This window comes from Salvia hispanica, chromosome 6 (assembly GCF_023119035.1).
Source record: "Salvia hispanica cultivar TCC Black 2014 chromosome 6, UniMelb_Shisp_WGS_1.0, whole genome shotgun sequence".
Lineage (NCBI taxonomy): Eukaryota > Viridiplantae > Streptophyta > Magnoliopsida > Lamiales > Lamiaceae > Salvia > Salvia hispanica.
The window spans coordinates 4717296-4739747 of record NC_062970.1 but is presented as its reverse complement, the minus strand read 5'-3'; the positions used below and the strand labels follow the sequence as shown (position 1 = coordinate 4739747).

The window sequence follows — 22452 nt, the reverse complement described above, 5'->3', positions numbered from 1 at the left end:
CAAGGTTTTGTGCCCGATTGGGAGCTTGAGAAGAAAATTTTGATTTGGCGACTAAGATTGTGGACAAGGTGTTGGCACCCAAATTCTTCCTCTCCAACAGAGATTTTGGGTGAGGGTTGATCCTTTTCTTGAAGGTCTTTGTACATGGTTTTTTCTTTTGGGCTGTTTTTGTTTTTCGTTGGTTTACTCCAAGGTTCTTTTACATTAGTGTAATGGTCTTGTTAGGGTTTTGATAGCGTTTGAGTTCTAAGGGAGTTTGTTAGCTGGAATAGTTTTAGTACTTGGCTTTGCCGCCTTGCGAACTTGTGCTTACCACTCATGGTTTGAGCCTTTTATTTTTATATAAAAAAAAAAAAAGACGAACCTGACAGTGACAAAATGAGGAAAATGATGCAAAACAACTTATGCGCCATTTGAGAAGTTGATTTTCTGTGATCCAATTACCTTTGTATATATGTTGATTGTTAAATGGAGAAAAGATCGATTCGTGTTCGGACAAAAAATGGTGCTCTATATATATACTCCCACTTATAATGTAAAATGTCTTTAAATTTTAAATGGATTTTTTTATTTAAATCGATTTTCTATTTAATTATAAGTATATTATATTACTATCAAATTACATGGATGATATGTGCAATTATGAAAATAGGGGAGATTAATACAATAAAAAGGATGTCATTTAATATATGGAAATGAAGTGTAACTTTTTTCAAAAACTTGAGAGATTGATTAGTGAATACAATTGTGAAATTCATGTGCCTATCTGTTTCATCACGTTAGGAAGTTTGAGGGCCATTTTGGTTTCATTTATTTCTGTTAGGAATTGGAGTTATGGTTCGATTTAATAGCCCCAAAAATAGAAATAACAAAGAATAAAACAAATTGGACATAATAACACAAGAGTTTGTGTGGTTCAGTCAATGTGATCTACGTCCACGGTCGGAGGAAGAAAATTTCAGTACTATTGTGAAGATCATTACCAAAAGGCTAATACCAATATTTTAAGAGATTTGAGCAAAACTTTGTTTTGATGCAGTAGTGGTGTATTAATAACTATTCTCTAGTTACCCATTTATAGCCAAATTGAGGAAGAGTCCACAAAGTTTGCTCACAAATCTCATGTACACTGCCAAAATTTTCACATGTGAGAAGACATATTTCAGCTGAGAATAAGGAGACAAAATCTTCTTCACTAATTTTTAAAGTTGATGCAATCTTTCATCCATTTTAGAAAAGAGCAGCAAATCTTATGCTGTGTGTAAATAATTGAAATCTAGTGCTATATACATCAAACTGAATTTCCATATATCAAGTTATTCTCAAACTCTGCAGTCATTTTTTGTATATATCAACTAGATAACTAATTAAAAGGAAAAGGATTGGCATGTTATGAGGCAATAAACTAGATTATTGCTTGCTAAACCCAAGTTAATTTTAGATTTTATTTGTAAAAGAAATTGGCATGAGTACTATTATGCCAAAATTTCATGTGCTTTTTGTTGGAATCATGGACTAAATGTGTCCGGTCAATGAACTTTGACCGAATAATAAATATGACGAGACATTTAATTCTTCGAAATTAAATGCTACAATGTCAGTTTACGTTCCGCGTAGATGATCGTAGTATATTCACTTTCTCAAATCCGATTCCCGGTGAGTGAGAAATAGTGGATTAAAGTTGGGCACAATTGAGCTTTATTAAAGCTTGGAGTCTTTAATGTAGGAAGCAATCAACAGTTGTCCCACATTGGAAGTGAGAGTCTCTTTTGAGGCGTATGAATTAAGTGTTCTACTACACTTAATAAAATCTAGTGGATCAAGTTGGGTCGAAGAACCCACACGTGCGCACACGCGCGCGCCGCCGCCGCCCGCCCGCCCGCCGAGCTGAGCAGGCTGACAGAGAGTCCAGGTGACCTGATCAAGCTAGTGAAGTCTAGCGATGTGATCAGGCTGGAGCTGGCATAGACCAGTGAACTGATCAAGTTGATTCTCACGTTGATTCTCACTTTAGGATGTACATGTTTAGATACATCCGGGATTCAAAATCCGTAACGTTTTGTAACCCCGACGGTCAGTTATAGACTCTCCATTCACAAGCATCATAAGCTCACTTCTCTCTCTGCATAGTTTCTTCTATCGAAGCTCTGCCATCACCTTATTCCAGTTCGCCGGAGCTCATTTCGATTGCGGTGCTGCATCAAACGAGACGTTAGCCGTTTTATCTCTAGGGACGACACGCCAATCCGAGAGCACTACCGGGGCGTATCTCGTCTTGAGGAAAGAGGCCTCCCCGACTCGGCTATTTCCTACTTTACGGTTTATAGTTTCGATCTTCATTTGTAATTTCATTTCAGTTATCATTTATGTATTCCTTCTTTTGGGTTGTATTACGCCCGACAAGTATTTATCTCTTGTAACCCCGGAATCCCCAACAATCCAAGAAGAGATATTACTTGATTTTGAAGGAGTTTGGACTTCTAAACTGAACTAAAAACTTTCGAAACCTTAACATCTTTGCTGGAGATGTCTACTGAATCCAACACCGCTGCTGCCACCACTTCGGCCACCACTGCCGCCATCATTTCCTCCACCATGGAGAACACTGGACCGGTCAAAACATCGTCGATTCCATCGATGATGCCAACTCCCGGGCTCTATCCATCTTCATCAACAACCCCTTGGGTGGATGTTAACACTCATGGGCTCACTAGTGGATCCACCTCGAGTGGATCAGTTGGTTCCACTTTTAGTGGTTCCTTCGAATCCTTTAATGGATCAAGTGCTGGGCCTTCGGGTCTCACACGGGTGCTGAGCTCCGGGTCTCACACGAGTGCTGGTGCCTCCGGAACCAACATGGGTATTGGCTCCTTCAGGACCAATATGAACATGTCGGGCTCTATGCCTAACATGAGCATGGCGGGCTCTACGCCCAACAAGAATGGTGGGGGCTCTATGCCCAACATGTTGTTGGCTCTTTCGGGGGCAACGAGATTGGTTCCTTCCATGGACCAAGTTCGGCACCATTGACACCAAGAATGATGCCACCTGCTGAGAAGCCACCAAAGTTTGGAGGATCTGACTTTAAACGGTGGTACCAAAAGATGTTATTCTACTTGACAACATTGGGCGTCGCCAACTTCCTCACGGAAAGCGAGCCACCTGCGCCAAGTGATCAAGAGACGAGGCTCGAGATATTGGCGGACTATGAAGCATGGCGCAAAGGAGATTATCTTTGTAAAAATTTCATTCTAAGTGCATTAGATGATAGTTTGTACAATGTATACTCCATTGTAACCACATCCAAAGAGATCTGGGAAAGCCTAGAAAGGAAGTACAGTATCGACAATGCTGTCGGTACTGAACATGTTGTAATGTCCAAGTTTATGGACTACAAGATGGTCGACTCTCGACCAGTATGGAACAAGTTCAAAAGTTCCAGATGATCATCCACGGACTCGTGGCTGAAGGGATGACCTTGCCCGAAAACTTTGTACGGTGCATATTCATCGAGAAGCTTCCTCCTAGTTGGAAGGACTTCAAGCACTACCTCAAGCACAAGCGAAAGATGATGATGCTTGAAGACTTGATCGTGAAGTTGCGCATCGAGGTTGACGTGCGTAAAAGTGATCAGAAGGCTAAGGGCTTCAACCCCCTTGATGCCAAAGCCAACTTGTTGGAGCGGGGCGGTCCCTCCAATAAACGCCCTCGCTAAAATCGTCCTAATGAGAAGGACAAGGGGAAGGGAAAACAGTCTACAAAGAAGTTTGAAGGCGAGTGCTACAAATGTGGCAAAATTGGCCACTTTGCCAAAGACTGCCGAAGCAAGAAGAAGAAGCCGGCAGCCCCACGTCGTTGAGAAGGAGTTCAAGGATTGGGATGAAAATGACCTCGTGGTCGTGGTCACTGAAGAGGTTAACCTTGTGGATAATAAGGGTGGCTGGTACATCGACACCGGTGCTACTGCTCACGTCTGCTCAGACATAAGCAAATTTATGTCTCACTTTGAACCCTCGATCCAGATCATACCAATAATATTATCCATGAATTTACTATATCCATGAATTTATCAATATACATTTGAACTCATGGTGCATAACTTCATTTTTACACTACAAACGTTAGCGCATATGGAAGTTGTATATATTTTAAATTTAACCTTTGCAATGTGCAACACATTTAATTCATCCACTTCACAACAAATGTAGGAAATAACTAAAATGCTCAACTTTTATTAAATAAGTTCAGTTTTAGCACTATTTCATGAGAGTTTATTACAATATAGTACTCCTATAAGAGTTTTTGCATTATTTCATGAGATTTTATTACAATATAGTATAAGAAAAAAATAATTACGATGGTGGACAATTGTAAACGCAAATACAAGAGTATACGCCTGTTGCACCACTTTCTTCAATGCATTGTCCAAATCCATCGATTTTAAAGCATTCCTCTCTGCATTTTGGGAGGTCACACCTATCTTTTTCTAATATTTTTTCGCAGCGATTTTGAGCATCCACAAATTTAACCGCAGCTGCAATAAAAAGGATTAGGACTAGTAATAATGAAAAGCAATCAAATACACTAATTTTAGACAATAATAATAGTTACAAATTACTTTTGAAATGCAAACAATACATCATATTGCTATGCATGCGAGTTTATTTTGTCTTAATCCGTCTGCTTCGGTTTATAAAATTGTCCAACTTTATACTAAATCCCTAATATTTGTTATGTATCTAAAAGTTTACAATTTTCACTACCAACTCTTTAGAATATAATAATAAAACTTCCAAAATTTTCTCATGTATCTTGAAATTCACACTCTTGAGTCTTGACTACTAACAATAAGGAATACATAAATTGCTAGGCACAAGTGCATAAAACATACCACAAATGTAAGTTATAGTTTAAACCTAATCTCATGAAATTATCATTTTTGCATGGCCATTTAGCTGGAAGGGAATTCTTATATAATTCTACATGTAAAAAAATAATTGATAGGACACACCAAATATGATTGTCGCTTTAATATATCTTAAATTATTTCTCGGTATGTGTGAGTTGGAACTAAAAAAATTATAGACAAAAATAAAATTAAGACGGACCTGACACTGATAAAATGAGGAAAATAATGCAAAACAACTTATGTGCCATTTGAAAAGTTGATTTTCTTAATTTGATTTTCTATTCTCTAATTGCTGATTGTCGAATGGAGAAAAGATCGAGTTGTGTTCGAACAAAACAATGATGCTCTATATATATACTCCCACATATGATGTAACATTAATAACTGTTATGATTGATAAGATCTAATTCATTTATGACAATGTTAAATTTGAAGTCTGTTACTTATTCATATTTATGATTGTTATAACATGTTTTTAAACATGTAACAAACGTATTTACTAACGCATGTTTTGAATAAAAATAAATTATGTGATTTCAATAACTATTATACTAATATACTACAAATTATAATTTCTTTAGAATTATATGATTTCGATAATACTATTGCAAGAAAAAGTAAGGGGTGTGATCCGTTGCTAACTTTTCTTAAATTGCTAACTTGTTATTTCATTAATATAGTGTAATAAAAATGTCAACACGATGATACTGAAATGTCAACATAAACTTAAGTTGAAATTTTAATACAAGGTGTTGAAATTAATATTTAAATGTCAACACAGTTTATTAAAATGTCAACACATATTTGTGTTGACATTTGAGAAGTTAATTTTCTATGATCCAATTGCCTTTGTATATATGTTGATTGTTGAATGGAGAAAAGATCGATTTTGTGTTGTATAAAACAATGGTGCTCTGTATATATACTCCCACATATTATGTAAAAGAAAGATAAACTTATTTAAATTGTATATGCAAAATGTCTTTAAATTTTTAATCAATTTTTTTATTTAAATCGATTTTCTTATTAATTATTAGTATTTCCTTACTACATTACCCTTTTTTCAGATTTGTAAAGTTATATTACTATCAAATTACATGGATGATGTGCAAATATGAAAATAGGAAAGATTAATACAGTAAAAAGGAGTCATTTATATATGGAAATGAAGTGTATTTTTTACAAACTTGAGAGATTGATTAGTGAATACAATTGTGAAATTCATGTGTATTTGTTTCATCACGTTAGGAAGTTTGAGGGCTAATTTGACAAATCTCATGTACACTACAAAAATTTTCACATGTGAGAAGACATATTTCAGCTGAGAATAAGGAGCCAAAATCTTCTTCACTAATTTTTTAAAGTAAATGCAATCTTTCATCCATTTTAGAAAAGAGCAGCAAATCTTATGCTGTGTGTAAATAATTGAAAACTAGTGCTGTGTACATCAAACTGAATTTCCATATATCAAGATATTCTCAGACTCTGCAGCCATATTTTTTGTACAATATATCAACTAGATAACTAATTAAAAGGAAAATGATTGGCAAATGCTGCTAAACTAGAACAGTTATGAAGCAATAAACAAGATTATTGCTTGCTAAACCAAAGTTAATTTTAGATTGCATTTGTAAAAGAAATTGGCATGATTACTATCATGCCAAAATTTTATGTGCTTTTTTCATCTTATGAATATTATTTTGAGCCACTTAGGTTTCATCACCTTGTCTGTCTGCATTGTTTTCACAAACTGTTGTCCTCAAATCACTGTCACAATATATTCATGTCCTAGATAAGTGTGCTATTACAATCATTTGAAACCATAGAATAAAAGGAAAGTAGCATTAGAAAACAATTGTAACTAAGCTGTTCATGCCAAACACAGCTGTTCAAACTACTTATCAAACAAAGGTCATGCAATAGAAATCAAGATAGACTAAAATGAACCAAAAAAAAAAAAGAATATTTCAAGTTTGATTCTTGAAGTTACAAGGAAAAGGCAATTTGTAGGAAAACATGATGGGATGTTTTGGAGCATTTGTTATAAATCTATTTGTGATGTCTGTATGATAATTGGGAACTTCCAAGCAGACACAAATCGCAGAGGGATTCCTTTCCAGCAAAGAATCATGCTTTTCCCATTCATGCCGAGGCTGCAGCTGCTCCAACACGCCCTCTCTCCGATCATCAGACGCGCTTGACATAGAGACGCATTGCTCATATCCGTCTCCAAAATCCCGAATCTTGAAAAGTATTCCCTCCAGAAATCAATCCTGCGGTGATGGCTAAGGCCAATGCCACTAGTGTCCTCGTTCATAACACCGTTGCATATCGATTCTTGAAAGTGAAGTCTCTCAATTACATCGATGCAACGCCTCTCCCCTTCGAGGCAGCTCTCTAGGCAGTCCACAACAGCACTAGACATAGACAGCGCGCCTCTGAAACGCTCACCAAAGCTCGAAGTGGTGAAACTCTCCTCCACATCAACGGCAACCATCACATGAGGATTGAGCCTTTTAAGGCCTCTTAATAAGCCCTCCACATTTTTGGTGCAAGCTGCCAAGCAATGGAGGCTGTGATCCATGAAAACTGCCACTTTTTCTCCTTCCTCAGACTCAAAATGAATGTTAGCAAGTGTGTTCTTCTCTGCTAGGAGTGTTTTGAAGACAAGAGGGATGTTCATGGACTCGGCAATGGAGGAGAGAAGCTTGCCGCTCTTTGCTACATTGTATACCGGTGAGCAGACTGCAGTGATCTTGAGCTGCTTCAGTTGGCAGTTTTCTCGGTTGGATAGAGCTTGCATCATCACTATCCAGTAAGAGCAGATCTTTCTGCCTATGTCGATGAAGTGGATTTTCTCTGCCGACGACAAGCTGTCCAAGATGGTCTGAATTGCAGCATAGTTGGAGATTTGGATAAGTGGGAGTTTCTGCTCACAAGCTACGATAGCTTCTTTGATCTCTCTCATTTCTGCTTCCAAATCGAAATGGTTTACTTGCCTCTCCAAATCGATTCTGCATTTCTTGGCATCTATTCTTTCTCTTAAGTATTTGGCATAGAAAGTGATGACTCTCTCAATTGGGAGATGGCCTGATGTTGGAACGGAGACGAGGAGGCTTTCAGCTTGATCGTAGTCTTCGTTTGAGAACTCCTCAGCAGCATTGAGAAGCATCAAAACATCTTTCAAATGTTTCTCATTTTGACTGGAGATAGCAGATTTGAAGCCAAGTGATTCTGCAAGATTGAAGAAATCACCTGTTTTGAGAGATGTGGGGTGGAAATGAAGAGCCATTTTGACTATTGTTACCGCAGATAATGCTTTAGAAGTTAAGGCACAACTCGCCTCGTTTCTTTGATGGTTTGGCGCGGCCTCTCTGAGACGCTTCGTTTGAGTCCTGTACTTGCTCAAGAGAGCAAATGAGCCCTGCCAGTTAGAGGGAGATATTTGGAGCTTGCTCTTCTCCGCCATAGCTGGAAGAATGGATGAAGCGATGAGAGAGGAGCTTTCGGTTTTATAACAGTGTCACCTGCTATTTCTTGAGATAAACGAAGAGGAAGGTGTAGAGAAGAAAAGACAACTATTCTTACAACATAACTAGAGTTGACATTCTTTCTATGTTGTCGTCTGGTAATGAAATAAAATGGAATTTTAGGACGATTGTTAGTCTGTCGATCAGTTCATCAGCCGCCTTAAATGCAGAGGAGATCTCAAGACATGACAGAGGAAGTTCTTCTTTGTGACATTTTCTAAGGAATATTCACTCATGAACTGACAAAAACTCCAAGGTTTAGGTGATCTTTATGTATATATTTTTATAATAGATTTGATCTTGATAACTTTTACTTGTGTTTCAGTTTTGAAAACAAAAAGTGGTGAAGGAATCAGTAGCAAATGCCTGTAATAATCTTGCTGTCACGCATGCCAAAGGCCGGTGCTCTTTCTTCTTGTTCCAACACATTGGTTTTTGCAAAAAAAAAAAAATAGTGCTCGTACACTTGCGATATTATTTTAATGCTAATAAAAAGTGCATCAACCATGTAATAGTATATAGTAGTATTACATTATTTTCACTTTCGAGACACAAAAATAAAACAATCTTGCTTGTGTAAAGGAACTGCAACGAACACCTTTGAAATATAAATAAGTGATTCTATAGTAATAATAAAACACTAGTAGTAGTTACACATCAATTGGTTGGACGAAAGCTCACTGTGGTTTGATTGGTCCTGTAATGGGTGATCATGTTCATATTAACAAATACATTCGACCAAAAAAGGCCAAATACTTTGTTTTTATCCTTTCTACTCTGTTTTGGTACATCATCAAGCTAGCCTTAAATAAACTCTCAAGATGTCAGGAGTTTCTGCAAACATACCATTAGACACATGTGTAAAAGCTTTGAATCAAGAAATCATACGAACAGCAGTGTTCGTCGGTAGCTCTCTCCGCGCTCGCCATCTTTTCTTTGTCTCCAATGCTTCAAGAGAGTTTGCGTCAGCGTAATAGAGTTGTGAGTCACACTCCCCAATAACATGAAAAACTGTATCTTGCTGTCTCATTAGGCAGCAGCCTCTTTCTTTCGAGCCCACAGCATCACGAGGGAGAATCCCATCAACGACATAATCACAGTCTGCTTAATTCACCAAAAGAAGACAATCAAATCAGTAGTAAAGTATACAGAGGGTAAAGCTGCAGTGTTTCTTAACACATGTAGAATAGTGGTTGTCTTCTTTAGAACAAAGGATGTAGTTATGGACTTACGGAGATAGCCGGGGGGATGCTGACGAGAGGGTCTTCGAAGAACTTATTGGCAAGTGCAAGGCCTAAAAGACTGCTCTGCATGCCTGTTGAAGGGGGTAGGAATCAGTTCGACTTCAAATCATTGTTCATCCTGATTGTATAAATAGTTGTATCTTAGAGATAAAGCCGACCTGTCTCGTATGATAGTGTTCTTTGCAGAGGTTTTACATCAGGCAGATCACGAAAAGCTAGACCGGTGAGGGAGTATCCAGCAATGAATGCTGACAAATGGAATGCAATCACCAGCAGCAGCACTGAAATCCCAGAAGGGGACATCACTGATTCAACGTTGATAGCAAGTGGCGCTCCAACGCAGAGTGCAGTCACAAACACCGAGAGAGGAGGCAGAATTGGACGAATTGCAGTGCAAAGTTTAGGAAAGAATCTGCAGGTGTGAGTCAAGAAAAAGTAAGACAGTATTGTACAAAAAACAAGCAAATTTGGATTAGTCTATACCTATTCAAGAGCAACCCAGTGGCGATAGGAGTGACTACAATCTGCAGAATATTGGAAACCATTCCTTTCACATCAACGGGCAGCTTAGTCCCGATAAGCAGTAACGACAAGAAGGGTGTGACAAAGACTGCTGAAGCAGTGGACAGAGATGTCATGACGATGCTAAGAGGAGCCATTTCTGGATCTGTCAAAAATGTGGCATAGTTCGAGAGCTGCGCCCCACTAACACAAGACGTTAACATGATCCCAACAGCTGCAACGCAGAGTAGCCAAAGTTAGGCCTTTTTCATCACTTCTCATGAAATCACTCACCAAGATATCTAACCTAGGGGAGTTGGGAGACCGAAGATTGTCATTGAAATCGTGCCAAAAATATATCCCAAGAGGGGCTTTATGACAAACTGCCCAATGTAGCCAGCAGAAATGGCTGCTGGTCTCCTAAACGCTTCAAGAAAATCCTTCTCGCTTGAATTAACTCCGACAGCAAACATCAGAAAGCCTAATGCTGGAGCATAATACCTAATGATTCAAATTATCATACGTTAAGCTGGTATATGAACACACATTAACTGTAATGAGCAATCAAAAACCTCATCTACTATATATGATCACCTAAGATATCAATTCATCACTTCATCATGCAAGTTACATGAGAACCGTACACACATTAAGTGTCTTTAACACTAACCATCTTTTGTAGAATAATGCAACAACATACCAATTAAGTCATACAAATACTCTTATCATTTGACTATTTTGAGTATCGAACACACCTGTTAGTGAACCAAGTGAACGAAGGCGGGTACACAAGAGCCAATATTGTGCTGGCTAGAACCACTTGAGGCAGAAAAGAATTTGCTCCTTGCAAAATGGTGAGTAAGGAAACTTTCTCCTGAATCTGAAGGCAGAAGTAAATTTACCTCAATTTAGTATTGAGAGAAGGCTATCAATAGCCATGTTCTAACAGGAGTAAGATATTTCAAGAATCATTCTTAACGATTTTATCCTAGATTTGAAGAAGATACAGACATGAAATATACCTTAGGAGAATCAGATTCGTGCTCGAATGATGATAGATTATCAGGAGCATACTTGCTGATTAATGAGAATCTACTCAATCCACCTACATTTTCCACACAATTGAGTAATGAAGAATAAAGAACAAAAGAAACTCCTAATAATTAACACCAATCTAAATCAATTTATGCATTGAGAAGTGAGAAGCAACACTAGATCACAAAAAATTGGTTATAGATATTAATTGTGCACGATACATTGATTAAATTACATAAAATTAATGTGAGCTAAAATAAGAAAGAAGAAGTCACCAGAGGCTGGATGATGAAGGAAGGTTGAGGAACGAAGCCCTGAAAAAGAGAAGAGGGATTTATTAATTAAACAAAAGTCAAAAACTTTCACTTTATCTCGGTTTTTTTTGACCAACCTGAAAAGTGGGAGGAATTGCGGCGGGATAAAGCCGCGGCAGCGATGGGGGACCGACTGGGAAATTTGGGGAAAGATGGAGGGCAGTGGAAGGTGTGAGAGTGGTGGAGTAGGTTGCCATTGACGCTCATGATTCGAATCGAACAGTTGAGAGAGAGAGAGAGAGAGAGTGAGAGTCAAATCACATGATTTATATTCTGTATCCTATAAAATCTATTTGAGAATATAAAGTACTGAGAAAAAATAAAGTACACAATAAAGTTGTTTGTAAAAACGACTTAATTAATTTTTGTAATGGAATGAATAAATGGATAGAATATATTTTTTGCTAAAATAGAAAAAAATGTGATGATTAAATTGTAAGCACAAAATCAATATAAGTATGTATTAGTATTAAACACACATAAATTGGTACTAAGAAAAGAGAAATGATAGTACTACTACCTATGTCATGTGAGCGACACCATCGACGTACAACGTCGTTTATATATTTAATTTGATTTTAATACATTAAAAAATATTACTGAAATTTTAATTTTATAAAATTCATAAAAATACAATGTTTATGCTGATAATATTAATTCATTAAATATTTATGTATAAATAACTAATGAATTTTAGAAAAAAACAAGATCTACTAATATTCCTAGTGATTTGCAAGGCATGATATAGCTTAAGTAAGTCAGCATAATAGTACTAGCTAGTATTCATAATCTCCTAATATTCAATAAAAAAAAAAATACATTTCACATATACTCCATATACTAGTAGGAGTACTATATAACTGACGTAATTAAGCATATATAAGCATTGAATTTAGCATGTATTTAAAAAACGATTCCTTGCTTGGGAACATATAGAGGTTTTTTTTTCAAACTTTAATTTGTTTACTAATTCTCAAAATTGCTATTAGAACTTCTTTTTTTCTTTGTTTAGGAAAATATATTAATTAACCAAGCGAAAACATGATCTCATTATATAATCTGCAAAGGGTATTATTTATTAATATAAATCAAACATACACTGGTGGCAAGGGAATAAATTAATAAAGTTGAACAATTTTAATTAGTTGTCTGATTGCATGCCAAATTATTCCTTTTAAGATTCCATTATCTTCTATTTTGTCACTTTGTTAATTAAATACACGTTGTCAATGTTTCTGAAAACCTTCTTTGCATGTGGCTCGCCACGTCAGCCAAAACATGTTCCTCAAAATTATTTTGCCAAACGTTTACCTAAATTTAATATTTTAAATAATGTTTCTATTTTTAATTTTATTTTCATTATTCCCCTTATCTTGTGAACGGAGGAATGTTAAAAAAAATTAATAATTAAAAGTGTAAAAAAGAGTACAAGCAATGAATATGTGAAAATCTTTAACTTACAAGCTTCGAATGAAATATGCATTAATTTAGAAGACATTGTTTAGTTCATTATTTTTAATAGGAGTAATTGGTATTTTAATAGAATGTCAGGATTTGATTTGATTTAGTTTGATTTGATTTATTTTTTAATATATCTTTTTTAATTTTTCTATTGTGAAACTCATGGTCCGATTAAATGAAATCTCTGAAATCTTTTCGCATATTCCACTTTTTAATTTCTTAAATATTTTCTCTAAACTAAATTACTACTCCATTTCAACAAACATTAATTAAATATGTTAGAATATCAGATTTCACCTGATTAACTAATCTGATAGATATAATTTGATGTGCTAATTTTAGATATATATAATACACATGGGTAGACATAATAGATGTGCGATTAGGTTTTCCAGAGTTGCGAATTCTCAAATTAATTACTGTAACATCTATTTTCAGGGAAATAAAATGTGACTCATTTTTCGGAAGCTAATATCTGAATCGGCCTATTTCAAGAATTTTGTTCCATTTTTTTTATCACACCAGTATTTTATAAATACTACTAGTATTATATATACAGGGTGTGATCACAGTTTATAAAAAATGCTAATTCACCAAGATAGTGTATTAAAAATATAACATGATAATATTAAAATATCAATATAAATTTAGGTTGATATTTTAATATATTATATTGATATTAATATTTAAATGTCAACTAAGTTTATTAAAATGTCAAAATACAAATGCAATAATATTTTATACATCACATTATTAAATTATAGTACATTATTGGAAGGCAACGCAATCGACATCATATTATTAAACAAACTCAAAGTAACATTCCTTGACACGTTTGATAGTTTTGCCACTCAAAATAAAACAAGTGTTGTTTTCGTATTAAAAGAAGAAACCAAAAGCTCTGTTTTTCCAATTCCTTCTTTAAACAAATTCAGTGCCAAATTCAGCTGATTTTCTTCCTCGCGAAATCTCGGCTGAATTGGATTACACACAGCTAACAGACGATCATAAATTGCCATATTTAGGAGTTACTAAGCTCAAATCCCTGACTCACTCAGGTCAGGTGTCATATTTTGGAATTGATTTTTCACCATTTGTGTGTTTGATTTGGGGCAGCAATTGATTGATCAATCGATTAGGTTTTTGTGTCGGCGTGACATGCCTTACAATGCTGGTGATGAGGAGGATCGCAGGCTCGTGGCGGATTACGTGAAATTGGAGGGTGGCGGCGGCGGCCAGTGGCATGCGGAAACGTCGACGTCTGGTTGTTGCGGAGGCGACACAGGCGGAGGCGATGTGGATTCCTCTGATGGTGGGTGGTGTTTGTGGTCTTTGTGGTGGTGGGTAAAACTGGTGCTGGTGGTCTTGTTTGTTGCCGTATTGGGCGCGGTTTTCTTCAAATGGATCGGACCCTTTTTCATGGATAAGGTTTATTCTGTTTCTGATTTATCCACAAAAGTGATGTTTTTCTTGTAAATTTCAGGAGTTTTCAGTGAATGCATCGTTTTCTCATTTGTGACATAAATTTTTGATAAAGTGTTTTCTTTTCTTTTCTTTTTTATAATGTCTTATGTTTGTGGAGTTTACTCTCAATTCTTGATTAAAATTTCAGCACTTTAGTTATTGGTGAAGCACTGGAGCTCTTAATGTTGAAGCCAGATATGCACTTTTCATTCAATCAGTGTTATATATGCTTGGCTCTTAATGATCATAATTAAGTTCTAGTAGCTCTGATGCATTCGACAAGTTATTGTCGTTCCATGATTGACATAATGTCTGGAAACTGATCTTTTTGTGCTTACATGGATCCAGTTGCTGAATATTTCTGGAGTAATATATCGAAATACTCATTTGTTGTTTTGATTAGTCTGATGCTATTGTTTTGTTTAGATTATCCAGAGAAAGGTATCATAGGCTCTCAAGGTAAGATCGTTTTGTCTGTCGAATATCATGTTAATTCTTAGATGCAATAGTTTATCCCAAAAACGTAAACTGATGGCTTCTCATAATTGCATCTCTTGAGTCATGGCCATTTCATGTAAGCCAAGAGCCAGTTGGACATCATTCACACATGTTCATAATATATATCCTAACATTATTACCCTAGGTATGTTCTAATTGAATATGCTTTTTATGTTTTCCAGGAAATCATACCCATGATAAATTGGGTGCAGAGTACTTTCAGCACAACTATTTTAGGACTCATAGTGTTTGCTTCTCTGGCAATATTCCCAGTATTTCTTATACCTTCTACACCATCCAAGTGGGTTGCCGGGATGACTTTTGGTTATGGTTATGGGTTTCTGTTGGTCACTGCTGGAGTTTTGATTGGCAGTTCTATTCCTTATTTCATTGGTTTATTATTCTACCATAGAATCCATGTATGGAAAGCAACTTACTTCACTTCTGTATTTTTCTTGTGCTCTGGTTTTTATACTCCACAATAAGCAACGACCATATCTTCTCACATGCAGGCATGGTTAGAAAGGCACCCAAAGCGAGCTTCGATCATAAGACTAGCAGGCGAAGGAAACTGGTTTAATCAGTTTCGAGCTGTTACTTTGATTAGGATTTCCCCATTCCCTTATATCATATACAACTACTGTGCTGTGGCTACAGATGTGAGATATGTTCCTTATTTGTTGGGGACTGCGGTGGGAATGGTGCCAGATATAATTGTTGCACTTTACACGTGAGAACTCCTTGGTTCCCTCCTCTGTGTGTGTGTGAATCTCTGGATTTTCTTACTATCTGTCTATAAAATTATGCAAAATAAATAGAGTTGAAGTTTTTTATTGGTCTCTACTAAAGCACAATTGTTTTCAATACTGACAAATACAGTTAATTGTCAATTCACATGTAATTGTCAATTCACATGCAGTATCTGTCTCATATGACAACTTTAGGGCTTTGCATAAGTTATATATTCAACACCAGGTAGTTCCACTTAGATTATGTTTATAATTATTCTCTCTGTTTTGTCCTGTGAAGATTACATGATTTTGAATGGAAATTAGGCTGTGGAGAACCTATTGTGGTACTTCACCACCACTTGCTATGAAATTTTGATGTCAATTTGCTTCGGATCAAAATATTGTCTGCTTTCCTTTTGCATGATTATATGCCCTCTATGATTGTACTCTATTGTGGTTCTGATTCTCGATCCGATTGTATAGGAATGTCACTATCTGTCCCTCGTGGTTTCCATTAGCGTCTATACGTTTGTTATGTGCCCAAAAGTGTGCTAACATCCTACACTATGTGCCCAAAGGCTGCACTTTAACTACATCATATAATAAATAGGAATAGAGAAAATTGTTAATCTACATATTAAAATGATTTACTAGTGTTCTAGTGTATTGCATACAGAGTGAGTATGCTTTCTTACGGTTCGTGCTTGCTGTTTGTAGAGGGGTCCTGATAAAAACATTAGCTAATGCTTCACAAGATGGGAAGTCTATGCCAGTTTCCCAAATGGTGATTAACGTGGCCGGGTTTTGCATCACTGTGAGCGCGACTGTAGCAGTGACGTGGTATGCAAAGAGGCGACTGAGGGAGCTACAGATGCGAGAAGAGCTTTTGTTGTAGGCGAAATGCGGCAACTGAAGATGGAGGCCTAAAGATTAATCAACAACTGTTTTATCATTTATGTATGTACTCAACAAAATGGAAACCACAGGTTTTTACAATGGTGTTGTTCCTTTCTTTACTAATGTGAATACATATATTTATACCAACACATTTTTCAAATGACATTACTTTGACTATATAAAGAGTATATTTCTTATTCACACCCAGTAACTGATTCTAAGTTGGTAATTTAATTCTACTAATTAGACATTATTATTAAAATTTTAATGATTGAAATTTGATTTAACTAAAACAATAACAGAGGTCCTTTATTTTATTTTACATGGACGAAATAAAAATGCTAGCCAGCCTGAAAGGGTATTTGCCACTAAAATATCAAATTTTAGAGTATTTTGTCGCCCAACCAAATTAAGAAAATGAGAAAAAATGATAATTGAAAGTCAAACCCAAAATGCAATAATTATAATTGCTTATCTTCCAAAGTGTTCCCTTTTAAGCGCATAAAGATAGGATCCAAATCAAGTAGCAATTTTAATATAGTTCTATTTCCACGTAAAATTGTTTTTTTATTAGCACTAAGACGCACTTTGTTTGTTTGCCCCATGGTTGATTATAATTTTATACTCATATAATTGTTTCAATGATTGGCAATTAACAATATGCTGAAATTACTTAATTAAACTCTGCATTTCTATTATTCTACCATTATATATTGAATCGGATTCGTACACATCAATTTGGATAGCAATTATATGGAGTAGTTAAATTGAGTGTTTACACTGGTGCTATATTATACTCCATTTGTCCGTCATTAGGAGTTTCGGCCACTTTTTCGTATTTATTTTGTAAAAATTTGTAAAGTAAGAGAGAGAATAATGTTGATAAGAGTCTCCACTACATTATTCTCTCTCTTACTTTACCATTTCTCAACTTTAACTATTTATTATCATTTTTATAAAATGAGTGTGCAAAAAATAACTGAGACTCCTAATGACGGACGGAAACTTGTAATACGTGTTTATAGTTAATGAAAGGAATGATTTTTCAAACAGTTAATGAACGGAATGAATTTTCAAACAGTATTTAAAATATCCACGACTCTCTATCAATAACTAATTAACGGTTAAGTTATAAACACGTTTTATCGATTGATTGTCAAAACATAAATGAATTTTGGGACAAATTCTTCTACTCAACTACTACTCCTATTGAGTTTATTCAAGTAAATAAAAAATGTCGTTTGCAGCAAAGGCTATAGATAATGTAGTAACACTCCATTTCCCAACCAATCTTGGACTTGTTACTTAATGCATGCATTAATTTCTTAAATTTCTACATATATTCCATTTTTTATCGTACAACGGCTACTGAATTCTGGATAGTGCTGTTTCTAGAAATTAATTTATATATGAGTATGATCCGTTGTTTGATCTATTTATTTTTTGTGATATTAGAATTCAGGTAAATTCAAAAGTAGCCAGTAAGAGAATAATAAAGAAATATACTCCTCGTTATTTAGTCGTTTCAATAAACGAAAATTATCAGTATATACACTACATTAATATTGCACAATATCTTTTCCTTTTTCAGTTTGATATTCGTTTAAGATGATGGGCTACTAGAGTTTAGGATTTAAAAATTATATGGGTTTAAGTCTTAAGGGTCTATTTATCTCATTGTTGATGGTGTTTATCTGAAAATGTTCCACCATTTAGGTAATTAAGGAGCATTTAGTATGCCTTATTTTATTTTTGAATAATAGAATATTCTGTAAAACATTTCTAGTGATTGAAATATCAATGTGACAACAAATATTACACGACAATAATCCAAATTACACGTTGATTATCTAAAATCAATTGTAATTTTAACTGTCGCGTCATTATTTTGATTGTCCACATTTTTTTTCATGTAATTTTATTCTTAAAAATAAGCAAAAAATGAGTATTAATCGAGAAATATTTTCAGATAAACGCCCTAAATGAGTAAAACAAAATCATATCCGGAATTTTACCTACCATTGTAAACTCCCTCAAGGCTTCAAATATAGTGACAGGTCGTCATTTCAGTAGTAATTATGGCAATAAAAAATGAAAAATTCATCCTAATTACGGCTATAATTAGACAATTTATTAAACGAGGGGCTATATAAAAAATAAACGAAAGTTTTAGAACATGATTATGAAATTTATTGAAAGTTAAGAACTGGAGTATTATTATTCGAAAAATAATTGATGGTGCGCAAATAAAAATGGAAAAGCGGACAAAAATATTTAATGCGGAACAAAACGAATTTAATTCTACCAACTTAGTGTAGGTATATGTTTTCCGGTGACTGCGGGGAATCTGCCGCGGCGGAGGTGGGGGCGGTTGTTGAAGGTAGTAAATGCTTTCTCTTCTGTTCTGAAACCGACACTTTCATCGATAGCATAATAATGGCCAAGATTTGAGCTGACTGATTGAGTTATTATTCTCGAATTTTTTAATGCTTATATCCCTTATTTACTTCTTCTGGCATCATCAATCTTGTGCCAGTGTGTTTGAAAGAGAAAGAGCTGCCGTTGTATTCACATTACTCTCTCTCTCTCATACAGACTTACATGAACATCTATAGCTCAAATAATCAATAGTGGAGACATTCAATTGCACCCTTCTCTTTCAATCCAGCTCTCCCTCTCTACCCTGCTTCTTCAAGTCTTGTACTTTGTTATTGAAGCTCAATAAAGAGATATGCAAATAGCAGCTTAAAAGGGCAATCTTTATAGCATGTGTATCAATGTGAATCAATTCCATCAAATTTCCAATTATGCCCGCAAACCAAGATCACATTTTTAATGATAAAAATGAGTGTATCTGCAGATGTGAGTAGGAGCTGATCTTGCAGGTATAATGCTGTTGTTTTGTTGGGATCATGAGAAAACTAGGTACAGTTTCCCATACTATTGCGTTTCTTTACGCCTTCTACTTGCTTAATATTGTCTCAATCTTTGTCTCTCCCATTACCCAAAAGGAGATTTTGCTTCAATTCAAGGGTGACATTTGGGATGACCCTTATGATTGTTTGAAGAATTGGGATTCTAGTAAAAACCCTTGCCAAGATTATGGTGGGGTATCTTGTGATTCGGATGGAAATGTTGTGAAAATTCTCTTGTGGAATTGTAGTCTTGGTGGGGTCTTATCCCCTGCATTATCTGGCTTGAAATCTTTGAGGAGTATATCATTGTTTGGGAATAAGTTAACTGGTAATATTCCTGTTGAGTATGGTGAGATTGGTTCATTGTGGAAGATCAACTTAAGCTCGAACGCGCTTTCTGGATCAATCCCGGAGTTTCTTGGAGATTTGCCAAACATAAGGTTTCTTGACTTGTCAAGAAATGAGTATAGTGGAGAGATTCCTTCAGCATTGTTCGATAACTGTTACAAGACTAGGTTTGTGTCGTTGGCGCATAACAACCTCTCGGGCTCAATCCCCGTGTCTGTTAAGAACTGTTCGAATCTAGAAGGGATTGATTTGTCTTTCAATGGTCTTAGTGGGAGATTGCCTTCTGAATTGTGTGAGATTCCAGCAATTTCATATCTGTCTGTGAGGAGTAATAAGCTTTCGGGTAGTGTTAAAGAGCAGGTCTCAAAATGTAGGAGTTTGAACCTATTAGATCTCGGTAGCAATGTGTTCACCGGGCCTGCCCCGTTGGAGGTTATAAGATTGGTGAACGTTACATACTTCAATATTTCTTGGAATGGCTTTCAAGGGGCCTTTTCGGATGTAGGAACTTGCTCTAGGAGTTTGGAGGTTTTCGATGTTTCAGGAAACGATCTGTATGGTGAGATTCCTGCATCTATCGCCAAATGCAGTGGCCTTAAGTACTTGGATTTGAGCTTCAATAGGTTGAATGGAAGCATACCAGTTGGTATTGCAGATTTGAAGAAGCTCTTGGTGATGAGATTAGGTAATAACTCGTTAGATGGGACGATTCCTGCAGAGTTTGGGAGTATAGAATGGTTGGAAGTTCTTGATTTACAGAACCTCAAACTTGTAGGTGAGATCCCTAATGAGATCACCCAATGCCGGTTTCTCCTTGAGCTGTGAGTCCGACTCCAATCTCATTTCCACTGCTATATATTTTCTTCTCATTGATGTTATAATTCTCAATCGTATGAAATGTGCTTGCAGGAACATCTCTGGTAATTCTTTGGAGGGAGAGATTCCTCATAACCTCGACAACATGACCTACCTCGAAGTTCTTGACCTACACGAGAACCAAATCTCCGGTAGCATACCACTCTCTGTAGGGAATTTGTCCAACTTAGTGTGGTTAGATTTGTCAGAGAATTTTCTCTCTGGTTCAATTCCTTCCACTTTAGGAAACTTGAGAAACTTGCTTTACTTCAGTGTCTCTTCCAACCACCTTTCTGGTGCAATCCCTTCGGTTGGAAGCATCCAGCAGTTCGGACCATCCCCATTTCTTGACAATCCAGACCTTTGTGGTGCTCCATTGGAGACATTTTGCTCTAATGCTGGTCTTACTAACCCTGCAAGAAAACCAAAGCTGAGCGCCTCTGCCATCGTTGCCATAGTTGCTGCCACTGTAATTGTCACTGGTGTCTGTGTCATAACCATCATCAACACGAGGGCTCGCAGCAGGCAAAGAGGAGACGAAGACATGGTTTTGGAGAGCGCTACCACTACATTAGCTTCATCCGAATCTAGTGTGATGCTCGGGAAACTGGTCCTCTTCAGCACAAGTTTACCCTCAAAGTACGAGGATTGGGAGGCGGGCACGAAGGCATTGCTAGACAAGGAATGCTTGATTGGTGGAGGCTCCATCGGAACAGTGTACAAAACTACATTACAAGGAGGGGTAATGATAGCTGTGAAGAGGCTGAAAGCGATTGGAAGAATCAAGAGCCAAGAAGAATTTGAGCATGAAATCGGACGCCTAGGAAGCCTACACCACCCTAATCTTGTCACAATTCAAGGTTACTACTGGTCATCCAACATGCAATTGCTTCTATCCGAATTTGTTTCCAAGGGAAATCTATACAATAATCTGCATGGTCTGAACGATGATCGAAGTAATCCAGAGTTGAATTGGTTGAGGAGGTTTGATATAGCAGTCGGGACAGCTAGAGCCTTGGCCTATCTTCATCATGACTGCAGACCTCCGGTTCTCCATCTCAACATCAAATCCTCGAACGTGCTTCTTGATGAGAACTACACAGCCAAGCTGTCTGATTATGGCCTAGGCAAGCTGCTTCCATCGCTAGGGAGCAATGGTTTGACGAAGGTTCACCATGGAGTAGGATACATTGCACCAGAGCTGGCTCAGAGCTCGCGGCTCAGTGATAAATGTGATGTGTACAGCTACGGAGTTGTTCTGTTGGAGATTGTCACCGGGAGGAAGCCGGTGGGGACGGGAGCAGCAAATGAAGTGGTGGTGTTACGTGAGTATGTTCGAGGTCTGGTAGAGAAAGGTGTTGCTTCAAAATGTTTTGACAGAAGTCTGAGTGGATTTGCAGAGAATGAGGGGATCCAGGTGATGAAGTTGGGGCTGATTTGTACATCGGATATGCCGTCGCGGAGGCCGATCATGTCTGAGGTTGTTCAAGTTCTTGAATCTATAAGGAACGGCTCTAGTTCATGATCAGAAGTTGGCAAAGTGATTCTTTCAAATTCATTTAGGGTTGAGGAGATCAATTCATTGTGTGTTGTGTAATAATGTAATTTCATTTGTTTGGAGCTTGTGATATTTTATTAAATAAAGTCGATCGATGTTCACACTATACATACTTTCCAACATCATTTATTTCAAACAAAACATGATAATACATTGAAATATACTAATATATAGAGCTTAAATTTTGCTGGT

The 22452-nt window shown here is 36.5% G+C and overlaps 5 protein-coding genes across 5 annotated transcripts; 3 read left to right on the top strand and 2 right to left on the bottom strand.

Annotated features, from left to right (window-relative positions):
- The first annotated feature begins 2526 nt into the window (after positions 1 to 2526).
- Positions 2527 to 3030, top strand: LOC125194533 (cell wall protein AWA1-like). The gene has a single exon (XM_048092797.1). The coding sequence runs from the start codon at positions 2527 to 2529 to the stop codon at positions 3028 to 3030; it is 504 nt and encodes a 167-aa protein (XP_047948754.1).
- Positions 3031 to 6950: 3920 nt separating this feature from the next.
- Positions 6951 to 8378, bottom strand: LOC125194532 (SCARECROW-LIKE protein 7-like). Its single transcript, XM_048092796.1, has one exon. It carries the CDS (start codon positions 8376 to 8378, stop codon positions 6951 to 6953), a length of 1428 nt encoding a protein of 475 aa, XP_047948753.1.
- Positions 8379 to 9045: 667 nt separating this feature from the next.
- Positions 9046 to 11784, bottom strand: LOC125193093 (probable sodium/metabolite cotransporter BASS5, chloroplastic). Its single transcript, XM_048090828.1, has 9 exons — positions 11611 to 11784; positions 11495 to 11533; positions 11207 to 11289; positions 10940 to 11064; positions 10492 to 10685; positions 10167 to 10419; positions 9842 to 10095; positions 9672 to 9754; positions 9046 to 9540 (listed from the first exon to the last, which is right to left on the bottom strand). Exons 1-9 carry the CDS (start codon positions 11738 to 11740, stop codon positions 9469 to 9471), a joined length of 1233 nt encoding a protein of 410 aa, XP_047946785.1. The 5' UTR covers positions 11741 to 11784; the 3' UTR covers positions 9046 to 9468.
- A 2111-nt stretch (positions 11785 to 13895) lies between these two features.
- On the top strand, positions 13896 to 16731 carry LOC125192701 (TVP38/TMEM64 family membrane protein YtxB-like). Its single transcript, XM_048090330.1, has 5 exons — positions 13896 to 14052; positions 14134 to 14422; positions 15139 to 15375; positions 15469 to 15686; positions 16405 to 16731. Exons 2-5 carry the CDS (start codon positions 14153 to 14155, stop codon positions 16580 to 16582), a joined length of 903 nt encoding a protein of 300 aa, XP_047946287.1. The 5' UTR covers positions 13896 to 14052; positions 14134 to 14152; the 3' UTR covers positions 16583 to 16731.
- A 2146-nt stretch (positions 16732 to 18877) lies between these two features.
- Positions 18878 to 22366, top strand: LOC125192310 (probable LRR receptor-like serine/threonine-protein kinase At1g12460). The gene is made up of 3 exons (XM_048089846.1): positions 18878 to 18964; positions 19445 to 20668; positions 20757 to 22366. The coding sequence occupies exons 2-3, from the start codon at positions 19497 to 19499 to the stop codon at positions 22225 to 22227; spliced, it is 2643 nt and encodes an 880-aa protein (XP_047945803.1). The 5' UTR covers positions 18878 to 18964; positions 19445 to 19496; the 3' UTR covers positions 22228 to 22366.
- The last annotated feature ends 86 nt before the right edge of the window (positions 22367 to 22452 follow it).